The 13,713-nt window shown below is 28.7% G+C and overlaps 1 protein-coding gene across 2 annotated transcripts in view; it reads right to left on the reverse strand.

Moving 5' to 3' along the window:
* Positions 1-13,713, reverse strand: part of LOC107446622 (transient receptor potential-gamma protein-like) — a 324,911-nt gene that overhangs the window by 73,597 nt on the left and 237,601 nt on the right. For both annotated transcript variants that reach the window (XM_016061317.3, XM_071187238.1), the window contains one exon: positions 11,695-11,865. In XM_016061317.3, the coding sequence (XP_015916803.1) occupies positions 11,695-11,865 (171 nt within the window). The remainder of the gene's footprint in view (positions 1-11,694; positions 11,866-13,713) is intronic.

A 13,713-nucleotide genomic window follows, 5' to 3' on the forward strand; every position in this document is an offset into this window, starting at 1 on the left:
ACTACTACAACTTTCATATATATATATATATATATATTCTTTTCCAATGCTGATTGTTAAAAAATATAAAGAAACTGCTCATATTTTTTCTGTGTTGTTCATCGTCGTAATAACTCTATTAATAAATTCAAAACACTGATAAAAAAGTATTTAATCTTCATAATTTTATAAAGGATTTTTTTCCTCACTATCGTGAAATATTAACTGTTACCATATTTTAATGTTCAGTGGAATTAAAATGAAAATTTAAATATTTAAATTAACAAAAATAAAGATAACTGTAGAGTTTACCACTTCTTTAAAACACGCTTAACTGGTGCAAAAACATTTAAAAAAAACTTTCATTAAGACATAATATGATCAATTTTTTACCACAATTTACCCATTATTCTCTTCATATATTGATCCTGTGATTTGAATGATTTTTTTAAAACAAGATATTAACTTGTTTCACTTGAAGTAGTATCCCACTATTTTAATACTTTTTTTGGTCATTTATGACAGGGATCCCGCAGTGGACTGATCATGAGACACAGTTCCTATTAGATTACTGCATCATTATTACCGGTCATTGGCTGATCACTTTGAACAGTCTGACAAAAGGTTTGCGGCATCTGTTCTTGTTAAACTGCTCGACCGTAATCGACTTCTACCAAAGGTCGTCGAGCTATCAAAAAGGGGGCTATCCCCTCAGTAGAGTATCAAAATTGTGATCTTCAGATTATCCCCAGGGATGTTTTTAAGACTGTCGCCAATAGCCCTTTGTGCAGTTCTAGTGTAGGTAAATAAAATACTACTACTATTAAAGAGAATAAGTCATTAAAATTACTTGTAACAAGAAATATTATACTACTGGATTATTTTCAATATTCGGTGTCATTTGGAATCGAAATTCATTTATTTACTTCCTTTTTTTTTTTTTTTTTTGAGAGTTTGCTTCAAAAAATGTTGTGTACATGTACATGTACTTCTAGAAGTGCATATACTTCTTCTATGCTATATAAATGCTTTTCTTACTGCTCCTTTTATTATTTCTGTATCTGAAAATGCTTTTAGTTATTACGTTTTTAGTCAAATACGAATAAAAATGCCATGTCTGGTGCCATATTATTTAGTATTTTTACTCATTCCAAACAAAACCAATTTTTATGTAAGTTTGATATTATTTATTAACTCATAAATTTAACTTTTTAAAAGGAAAGCTTTATAAATAATGTCATGATTGTTACTCAATTTATCATGTTCAAATCTGTTACATTTTTTTTTTCTCTTTAAAAATTCCGATAATCATTAGGCAAATCCTTATCAACAATTCCTGAAAAAACACTTCTTAATCAGTTTATCTTAGTTCAGCAGTAAGAAAAAAAATTAAAGAACCAATATCTTTTTGACTAGTTTTCGTTTTTTTAAAAATATAACTGAATATAACCGATTTGGTAATGCTTAATTTATTATAGACAAATAATACTTTAATGACGCAACTTAAATTGAATAGAATTTTCTTTAAACAATTCTTGTTAACGATCCCCGTTATAATTCAAGGACATGACAACATTTTAAGGATTTAATTGAAAAAAAATTGAGTTATGCTCATGGAACTGAACAAAACTGTTAAATACGAACCATTACGTAACATGTAGGACTTCTTGTTCCAATTAAGCTTTGCTGTTAAGGCTTCACCAGAGCTGCTCTAATGAGCTGTTGACAGCTGTTTAGGATTTGAGCTTAATGATGAATCAGAAATAAAACTGCCTTGTACATGCGCGTACTGTACCACCTCAATTTATACTGGAGAGCAAAAGGTAGCATCTGGGCTCCACTCTATGAGCTTTAACCCTTTAACTGCGGGTGGACTTTTCTACTTCTGAAACCACAGGTCACATCTCATCAGAGAGGATTCTGAACTACCTGGTCATTATCGGAGAATCCAATCAAACACTTAACCTTAATCACGGATAATTGAGCCCCGGTCAAAACCGCACAATGCTAAGACTTTACCCACCTCACCGAATGGTTAGCTTCATATTCCTTAAATAGTGTCAGTGGATATTTCTAGAGTGTTTATATCTATTCGCATTTATAGGTGAGGATCAAAATTATAAATTCACAAATTAACTATGCTTGGCTTCGAAATAACACTAGATTATATTTCATTTTTTCTTTTTAAAAAATATTTCGCACATCTACTTTATTTTACCTCCTATATTATCATTTTAAAAAAAATAGTTGGCAATAAATTTTATTCTTAACGCCTAATTTGATCTGCATTAATGTTTCAAGCATCAAGTCGACTAAGAGAATGCTCCTTATTAATTAAGGATTACCTTAAATACGGCATATAACTATTTTAAAGGCATTTCACAAAAATACACAAGCACAACCGAACATTCAAACAATTCTCCAGAAAAATCGAAATACTAAAAACGATGAAGACACTGTATTTTTGCTTAGCTGTTTTTTTCAAAAAAAAAGAAGAAAAATAATTAACTCATCAAAAAACATGAATTGGAGGAAACATTGTTGATCTAATAAAAGAAACAGAATTGCAATACAAGTATACGTAACGTGATATATTCGTGACTATCATCATTATAAATATAGTCAGGAGTTATTATTACAGTTATGAATAAAATGATAAATTGCTTTTGATTCTTATATGTTTTATTCAAGCAGAATAGTTCAATCTTTCAATTAAATGATTTCGCAAAGAACTTTTTAAAAAATTTTATATCAAGTATTTTGTAATACAAATTAAATAACTCAAATTTAAATCAAAACAATTCTTTTTTCTTAAAAGATTTTTATTTTAATCTTATGCAATTCAGTTTTTAAATAATATTTAAAATATCTACAAAGAATATAGATAAATAGTTAAAAATAAGCAATATAAATAAACTATTTATATAATTTCATGATTAGCATAGACTGTAATATCTCATCCCTTAGTCATTTTAAAAGATACAGAAACTAGAATAATTTACACTACCGAATATTAATAAAATTACAGAGAGAAATGTTTAAAAAAAATATTACGGAAATATACGAAATACTATAAATCCTCAAACATTGGTATAATTAAGTGTTATTAAAAATTTATTAAAGTCATCTAAATAAATTGGTAAAACAACTAAATAATATAAATAACCTATTTCTATAGTCTTATGATTGGCATGGACTGCTTACAGTAGTCCATTTTAAAAGAGGGAAAATTCGACTTGTTTATAACAAATATTAATAAAAACTATAGAGGAAAATCTTAAAAATATTATTTTGAAAGTATCGAGAACTGGATTTAATCCTCAAGCTTTGTTATATTCTTGTAGTATTTAAAATTTATTAAAGTAATTTAGATAAATTATTATTTATTTTAGTACAATTAAACTATTTATTTGATTAGTAAGGACTTACAAATGACTGTTTCCCATACCTTAGTCATTTTAAAACACGACAAAGAAGAAAACAAATTCCAGTACACGTTTCGACCAAATATTGTTTTTTATTTGAGTACAATTAAACTATTTATTTGATTAGTAAGGACTTACAAACGGCTATTTCCCACACTTTAGTCATTTTAAAACACGACAAAGAATAAAATAAATTCCAGTACATGTTTCGACCAAATATTTATAAAAAAATAAAGCAGGAAAACTTAAAGGAATAATTTAATTATGAACTAGGAAAACACAAGATTAATCGCAAGCTTTGGTATAATTATGTGATATTTGGAATTTATTAAAGTAATCTAGATAAATTTTTAAAATGAATGAATAATATAATTAAATTATTTATTTGATTAGTAAGGACTTTCAAATTACTATACCCCTACCACTTTAAAAGACGACGAAAAGTAAAATAAATTCCAGTGCGCTACGTTTCGACAAAATATTAATGATTTTTCTGTATTACAGTATCAAATGATTTGAAAAATAAAGTTAATTTCACAAAAACCAATAAATACGAAAATAAATATCACAACACTTTAAACAATGTCTTGTTTATTATCAATGCAATCAAGCTTAACAAATCTTAAGCAACTTATTACAAAGCAGACTTGCTATGAAGTTTCTTATAAGCTAAGACAGGGAACAAGAACTATGCAAAATCGTGATTAATCCTCAACTTTTGGAATAATCATGCGATTTTAAAAATTTAAAGTGATCAGGATAATTTGCTGAAATAAAACAGCAATATAAATAAACTATTTATATGGTTGTCTTTCAAGTTGTTATACGCCATACATTTGTCATTATTAAATTATCAAATATTAATGAAAAACTAAAGCAGGAAAACTTAAATAATTCCTTTAGGAACTATATAATAACATGATTATTCCTCAACTTTAGGAATAATTATACGATATTTAAAATGTAAAAGTTTATTGAAATGAAAAAAGCAATATAAATAAGCTATTTATGTGGTTAGGAAGAACTTTCAAGTTGTTATACTCCATACCTTAGTCATTTTAAAAGACGTAAAAGAATAAATTTCATTACACGTTTCTACCAAATATTAATAAAAAAACTAAAGAAGAAAAACTTAAAATTCATTATAAATAATTTTTTAGGAGATTAAGTAATTAAATAAATTAAATGAATAATTAAGTAATTTTTAATTAAGTCAATTTGAATAATTAAGGAATTAAATTAATTTTTATGAATTATGCAAAAACATTATTAATCCTCAACTTTTGGAATAATTCCGCTCTATTTAAAATTTAAAGGGATCTATATAATTTATTGAAATTAAAAAGCAATATAATAAAAAATTGTTAGCAAGGATTTACAAGTTATTATACTTAAATCATTTAAAACGACCACGAAGAATAGAATAAATTACCGTTTCTACCAAATATTAATAAGAACTATAGCGGGAAAATAATTTATTTAGGAAGTACATGCAAACTTGATTAATTCTCAACTTTTAGTATAATTAAGTGAAGATTATTGCTTCAATTTAATCCAAATGTTTCAAGAAAATGTCTTTTGATAAATTTTGTCCTTTTCTCAGTCGGTTAACAAGTACTGTAATCGGATTTTCTTGAACGCCAACAATTTATTTGAGTGGGAAAAATATTTGATAAATAGAAAATTATGTAGCTGAAACGAGGATTATGGAAAGTCCTTCGGTGAAAGCTTTTATCCTCCTCCAACGAGACAATTATTTCACTTCTTTTTTGCTATTATCTTATTTTGTAATTGCTCTGCTTAAAATCTCAATTTTAAATTTCTCTGGCCTTTCTAACTTTTGCGTTTTTTAATGATTAGATGTTTTGAGAATGCTCGCAGTTTTAATAATCATTTAGTATTATGTTGCTAGAATGAGGTTATTACATTCCTATAATTTCAAAAAATGTTTCATTCATTTGAATGAATAATATTACCTAGTCAGTACAAACTTAATTATTTAATTGAAAGTAGCTTTTCCTTAAGTCATCCAAACCTATTAGTTACACATATTTTGGTGTCTATTTTCGAAATAATTTTTGGTGTAGAGCGTTTCAGATTATTTCTCGGTCAAGTTTTCGGATAATTTGTATTTTATTTGGTAAATTGGTTTTAAACTACTTCGCTGTCAAATTTCTTTATAATTTTGACTTTATTCGGTGTAGAGGTTTTAAATCATTTCTCTGTTAAATTTTTCGATAATTTTCACTTCATTTGCTGTCTTGATTTTAAACTAATTCACTGACAAATTTTATGATATTTTGCACTTAATTTGATGCATAAGTTTTAAATTATTTCATTGATAAATTTTCTGATAATTCTAATTTCTTTTGTTGGATTGGTTTTAAATTAGTTTACTGTCATATTTTCTGATAATTTTGTCATTATTTGATGCATAATTAAATTTCTCAATCAAATTTTATACCAATTTTCTGTCAGAGATTTTAAATTATTTTCATGTAAAATTTTCGGATAATTTTTCTTGTATTGGGTGCATTAGTTCTAAACTAATTCATTGATAAATTTTCTGATAATACCTGCTTAATTTTTTGTATGGGTTTCAAACTAATTAACTATGAAATTTTATGATAATTTTGACTTTATTCGGTGCATAGGTTTTAAATTATTTCTCTGACAAATTATTTGATAAAATGTTGGAGCATCCTATGAAAGGCTTCTTAGAATTATTTTTAATTCTTTTTCCATTGTTTAAATAATATCTATTAATAAAATAAATCTATTATTAAAAATCAAGCAATTTATTAAACTCTTCTGAGTTGCAAATTATATCTTTGATTTTGTATTAAAAAATGAAGACTTTTGTTCAACAAATCGCTGTTCTCAAAAAAGAAGTTTATGTGTTTAAAGTAGCATTATTCACAAGTCGAGAGCAAGAATGGTGAACACGAAAACATGGAAAACATTGATTGAAACATGGAAAACTCGGCAAACATGGTGATTGAAGCAGAACCTCATATTTCCACTTTCCACTTTTCAGCTTTCAGTACAGTTATTCAGTGCGACTCAGTGCCATTCTCAAGGAAAAATATTTTTTCAAAGAATATCAATGATATTCTAGGTTTTTTTAACACTGAGTTTGCTTAAGAAAAACTACGAAATATATTTCAAAAACACTGGATCAAACTTCCTAAAAATAAAAAAAGTTAGTCTGCTTTATCTTTGAATTAGAAATATTTTATTTCAAGCTGCAGTAAACGTAATCAGTATGTCGACAACTAAACGTTTATAGGCATTTATTTGACTGATGATTCGATTTCTGAGTGTCCTTTTCTAATATTGTCATAAAGAAGATAAAACTAACTAAACACATTTTTAAAATTTTCATACTAGTATTATAAAATGAAGACCTCTTTAACCGCTTCAATCATTTGATGGTAAACCTTTTTGTATATTTATTATGTCTTTTTCTATTGTTATGCGATCTGTTCTTCAATTTGTTAAATGCTTGTAATTACAGTATGCCTATGAAAGCTAGTTTTCGTACCCTATTCTTTGGTATTAGATCGAATTTTTTCTTAGCAGTCGTAGTATTTCTCTAATTTGTGCTATTCATTCTTCAAATATAAGTGGATTTATAACATGTTTCTTGTGTTGAACACGCAGATGTGTGCAATGGAAGTGAAACAGTAAACGAGCACAGAGATCTTAATATCACGTCATAGCTGGACGTAATTAATAGAATAGTTGAAATTTTCGTTAGGAGGACTCTAAGTTGAAGTTATATTATAAAATCATAATAAATCATCTGATGAATAATGTATTTTCATAATATATTGATGATACATATTTCATGGGATGTTCATATTTTAAATGGGAGAAAAAAAATAGATTTAATGTTCATCTGAAATAGATTCTTTGAAGCGAGGGTAAAATCGAAAAGTTGTTACCTATGGAAAGGAAGAATGAAATTCTTAGTTTACAAAAAAAAGCGTGGATGGAATGAAGTAAAGAAATTAAAATGTTTTGGATTGAACAAAAATCCCAAAATTTCGCTTGATACATTTTATACTTAAAATAAAAAGTTAAAAATCAGGATTTCGAGAAAACTATATAGAATATGGAAAACTATAGAATATATATTTAGCCATCATCTACCGTCCTGTAATACTTTTCATTTGCAAAATAAAATTTTTAACTCGAAGCACTCAGGATGCGCAGACAATCAGAGATCTCACATTATTTTACGTATGAATAATGGTTTATTTATTGACCTGCAGGGCTCAAAAAATCTCATAACTTTTAAAGTTTGTACCCAAACTAAACTTTTACATGCCAAAATATTTTTTCGAATGTTTATTAATTCAAACGTAAGTTCTATTAACCAGTTGAAAAATTTAAATTTTAAATCTCTATTTCTATTTTAATTTATAAATGTATATTTTAACTATCGATTTTTGAATATTTTTGAAATTCAAATGTTCATTTAAAAAAATTGATAATTTTTGTTGACGGTTTCATGATTTTTTAAATTAAAATAATCCACTTAAACTAAAATAATCCATTTTATTTTAAGATTTAAAATATTTTATGCATTGTGTTTCAAAGCTTCTTTGACAGGCAATGGAGTTTTCATATTATTTATGACTCAAAATTTCTCTTTTAATTTTTGCAGATTTGAAAAACTGTGTTAACTGTGAACTGTTAGGCTATCAGGAAAACTCAATACACCAGGACCATACTCACATGTTGATGAAAACTGTGGTTACGAAGCTACAGGAGGTGGGCAAAATAATGATAACATCTCTATACTAAGACATTTGTTCTCTAGAAAGGCCAAACGAATTATTGTATAACTTCAGAAGTGTTTAGATAATGCTCATACATATCAATGATGTTTAAAGCATTTAGACTTTTGAGGCATCGACTATAAAGTACAAACGGAAAATAATATTTTGAACACCCTTTGCCAAAAATGAAGCAATAAATTTCCAACTTGTGACAGTAATTTTGTTTACTATATGCAATAATTGCACAAAAGTTCGTAAACCTAGCTTAAATATTAATGGAGACGTTTTTATAAAAAAAAAATGCTATAACTTCGAAAAATTCAATAAAATTCAATAAAATTTCTAGAACAATTTAAAATAAATTTCAAAATTCTTGCTTTAAAATTTGAGAAAAATTCGTTTAAAACCACGCAAGATATGAATAATCAAAATAGTTTTTTTATACTGAGCATGCTAGAGAAAAATTAAAATATCTCTTTTCTTAATTTTGTAGTGAATCATATTTGGCAATTAATAAAAAATGTCCGATTTGAATATCTTAGAAATTTAAAAGGTTTCGAGCAATTTTCTCCCATTTCTAATTGTTTTATTCTAGTTTCCATAACAGCAGATAACACTAGAAATTCAATAGAGAAGAGTTCTCGTGATAGTTGGACATTTACTGCAATTCCATTACAACCATCTTTATTGTTTGGTAGCGATATAAAAAACGAAATTTTAACGATGAAATGTATATTCTTAAATTGCTTTTTAGTTGCTACTTCAAACTATTTTTATTCATTGTTTCAAATATTAGCAGATATTATGCCGCTTATTAAGAAGCTTATAACATACATTAATTGCCACTTTCAATTTGCCTTCTTTTTTATAACCAATCAGAAACTTAATCGAACAAATAAGACCACAAGGCTAGTGTGACAGCTAGTAGTAGATTTATTATGGACATGCCACTATTTAGTTAATTGTGTTACGATTGTGGATTAGTTACTAACTCGATTATTTATTTATTAAATTAGATTTATTTTGTAAAATATTTAATTTATTTACACATTTTCCCATTTTCAGCTTTTATTTAATAAATTCGATTAAGTTTTGTTCAATAGAAAAATTTAAAAACATTAATACTTTTACACATTTTAATTTTTTTAATTAAAAATATTGATAACCCATGGAACTTCAATATTTTAGATAGCAATTGCAAATGTGTATTACAAAAATTACTTGAATCTATTGGCAGAAATTAGATATTAGTTTGTCAAACTACCTTAAAAACTGAAAACTAAATTCAATCCAACTGATATCTTTTCTGTTATATGAAGTTTAAAAATTGACATTTATTGTAGTTTCTTTCATTTGAAAGCTTTTTTCTCAGATTATTAGAATATAATGCAGGTTTTGATTATAAAATAATATTTATTAGGCCTTAACATTAATTAAAATGAACATGGTCAAGACTAATTATTCACTACTTATTTTTAGGCTAAAATTAGGTTTATATGTTGTTGTTGCTTATCCTCACTGTCTGACGGAGTCAGACAAGATCCACGAGTTCGTTGACTGAAAGGAAGTCGAAGACTAGGAGAGGATTGCTAAAGAGATCCTCCTTAGAGAGTCCCATGCAATCCAAGAGGTGCTCAGGAGAAGCCTGATGAATTTGGCACTTGGTGCAGGTGACGAAGGTTTTCCTGCCCTCGTTGAAAGTGAGGCACTTGATGTGACAGCTGGCAAGCCTTGTTAGAACAGTCCGGGTACGTCTGTCACACGGTAGGTCAAGGGACAAACCCGGTTTTGATCCCTTGTACCAATTATGGGTTGAGGGTATTTTCCACTCCTCCGAGATTTTTGATTTTTCCAGAGAATATAACTCCAAAAAAGTAAGTGTGGAAGGGGGAGTTGTTGTAATCCTGCAATCCTCCTTAGCAAGAATATCGGCCATTTCATTCCCGTGGAGATTCACATGGGAAGGTACCCATTGCAAATGAACATCATGATTAAGTGAAATGAGCTTTAATTTAAGCTGATCCTGTCGCCCACAAGAGGCAAATTACTAAGATGGTGGAGAGAACTACGGCTGTCAGACAAGATCCATAGGTCACCATAAGCCTTTTCGGATAGAATAGCTTCTAGTCCCAGGTCTATTGTAATCAATTCACTTCTGAAGACAGAGCAATGATTAGGATTACGATGAGAAAGAGTCAAATTAGCATGAAGGGTTTCGATATAAATGCCACTGCCAGCAAGATTGTCAATTTTACTACCAACAGTAAATATTTTTGTGGCATCGTTAGGAATGTGGCTCAGGTTTTCCAAGGTCAGTTGTCTAAGATGCTCTGGGATGTAGTCTTTCTTGTTAATATGGGAATTTAAGTTAAAGTGAACTCTGAGGAATCCTTCTGCTGGATTTAAGCAGCATTGTAGTGAGTTGGGTTCAACATTACTATTAGGTAGTTGAAGAGAGGCTGCCAGACTGAAAGGGCTGTTCCTCTTTAATCTTTGATGATTACTCTAGCTATTAAGATACATGGAGGTCTTGTTGCAGCTGCCATAACTGGAGAGTTTATAATAGTATTTAACAAGACCAGCTTGTCTTCTAGTATGGAGCGGCTGCAAGTCAGTTTATATTGTTTTCGCTTTCTTTTTCATAAAAATCAGTAGATTAAATAATCAATTTCATTACTTGTCTGAACTCAACCCATATCATGGATCTAGTGGGAACAGAAGTTGTAATATCATTTAAAATGAGGATAAGCATTCCAAATTGTCATGACTACATTCGAAATTGTCATGAAACATTGTCAAGACTAGTTATTCACTTACGTATTTTCAGGCTAAAATTAGGTCGATATTGTTTACGCTTTCCTTTTCATAAATAGAAATAGATTAAATAATAAATTTTGTGACTTGCCTTAACTCATTCTATATCATGGAACTAGTGGGAGCAGAAGTATCTATCATTCAAAATGAAAATATACATTCAAAATTAAAAGAAAAAATTAGATATGTTCAAAATTTTACTTCGTTATTTTTTGTGGCAAAGTTTTATTTTACTTTATAACCGTTTTTGAACAACCGACAAAATTTTTGGGTTTACTACTACTAATGTTCAACAACTTAGTTTTGTAATTTTGAACCCAATCCAGAAGACAAGAGAATTCCTGGATCAAGTATTGGGTGAAATTTGCCTTCGTGGAGGACTTTTACATGGAACTAACCCGTATTTACGTTACACAGAGAGGAAGATCGCGAGAACCTCCCGCGGTTAGCCTGACGGCAAGGGGACTTTAACCTATGATCCGTCTACCACTGAGGATATTTCACCTCAGCACTGTGGTTCGTGCAAGCCGGATGTGGAATTCGTATCGACCAGCCATCGTCGGGATTCCAATCCGGGTCACCTCTTTGGAAGGCGAACGCTCCATCCTCTGACCAATCGCGGCTCTTTGTGGCTACATATAAAGTGTCTACACATAAGTGTCTGTTATAAGAAAAAATGAAATACTTACTTTCTTTTGTTTATATTTGATTGCAAGCTTGAGCCGGCTGAGATGCATACGGTCTCCATGTTCAAAAGCGGGTCCCGTAGGATCATAATTGAGCATTGCTTCTAACTCATATGAACTACGTGTATGGTCCAATAAAGCAGTTGCAAAATTCTGACATTGACGTCGAAGCTCCTATTTAACAAAAAAATACATGCGATAAGTTTACATAAAAGTATTATGCTCTAAATGATATGATAATCATTTAGAATTTAAGACAAAAACTTACTTCCTCTAAATAAAATTTAGGGTTGGTCAAAATTGCTTTAAATCTTTTGTGATTGTTCGGAAAAGTTGCTATATACTATTCTTAAATAGCATGTAAAATTTTATAATACTGATTCATTTAACCTTTGTGGGCAAAAATTAGAGAAAATTTGACTAAAAATGCTTAAAATTCTAAAAATAATAGTTTTGTATGATCTCGCGATAACACTTAGATGTTATAAATTCTAAGTAAGAATATCTGTAAAAAAGTTTAAAATTGCAATTTAATATTTTCTACTACTTCAACGGCACCAGAGTTTGGATTCATTCATTATTAAAACAGCAGATTTGTGATTTTTTAATATCTTCAGTCGACTCAATGGATAAATCAAAATTTCGTTGAGGTTGTAAAAGGTATTAAGTTAAAATTTTGCACTTTCTTTACAGATCTTCTTATTAAAAAATGGTAACCTTTTAGAGGTAAGGAAATAATTTTTGATTCCGAATTGATTCCGAAAGAAGCTATACTGTTTCACGATACTCTGCTCAACAATTTAAAATAGTTCCACTTTTTCAACTCTCCGTAACAAACATATATATTTTTCAGCAAACATATATATTTATTGAAGGAAGGAGGTAGATACAGTCTGGAAAATGTGGTGTTAATAGGGAGGAAAATTTATGCTTATATATATATATGTGATAGTTGGACATTTACTGCAATTCCATTACAACCATCTTTATTGTTTGGTAGCGATATAAAAAACGAAATTTTAACGATGAAATGTATATTCTTAAATTGCTTTTTAGTTGCTACTTCAAACTATTTTTATTCATTGTTTCAAATATTAGCAGATATTATGCCGCTTATTAAGAAGCTTATAACATACATTAATTGCCACTTTCAATTTGCCTTCTTTTTTATAACCAATCAGAAACTTAATCGAACAAATAAGACCACAAGGCTAGTGTGACAGCTAGTAGTAGATTTATTATGGACATGCCACTATTTAGTTAATTGTGTTACGATTGTGGATTAGTTACTAACTCGATTATTTATTTATTAAATTAGATTTATTTTGTAAAATATTTAATTTATTTACACATTTTCCCATTTTCAGCTTTTATTTAATAAATTCGATTAAGTTTTGTTCAATAGAAAAATTTAAAAACATTAATACTTTTACACATTTTAATTTTTTTAATTAAAAATATTGATAACCCATGGAACTTCAATATTTTAGATAGCAATTGCAAATGTGTATTACAAAAATTACTTGAATCTATTGGCAGAAATTAGATATTAGTTTGTCAAACTACCTTAAAAACTGAAAACTAAATTCAATCCAACTGATATCTTTTCTGTTATATGAAGTTTAAAAATTGACATTTATTGTAGTTTCTTTCATTTGAAAGCTTTTTTCTCAGATTATTAGAATATAATGCAGGTTTTGATTATAAAATAATATTTATTAGGCCTTAACATTAATTAAAATGAACATGGTCAAGACTAATTATTCACTACTTATTTTTAGGCTAAAATTAGGTTTATATGTTGTTGTTGCTTATCCTCACTGTCTGACGGAGTCAGACAAGATCCACGAGTTCGTTGACTGAAAGGAAGTCGAAGACTAGGAGAGGATTGCTAAAGAGATCCTCCTTAGAGAGTCCCATGCAATCCAAGAGGTGCTCAGGAGAAGCCTGATGAATTTGGCACTTGGTGCAGGTGACGAAGGTTTTCCTGCCCTCGTTGAAAGTGAGGCACTTGATGTGACC

The sequence above is a fragment of the Parasteatoda tepidariorum genome, chromosome X1 (assembly GCF_043381705.1).
Source record: "Parasteatoda tepidariorum isolate YZ-2023 chromosome X1, CAS_Ptep_4.0, whole genome shotgun sequence".
In the NCBI taxonomy this organism is placed as follows: Eukaryota; Metazoa; Arthropoda; class Arachnida; order Araneae; family Theridiidae; genus Parasteatoda; species Parasteatoda tepidariorum.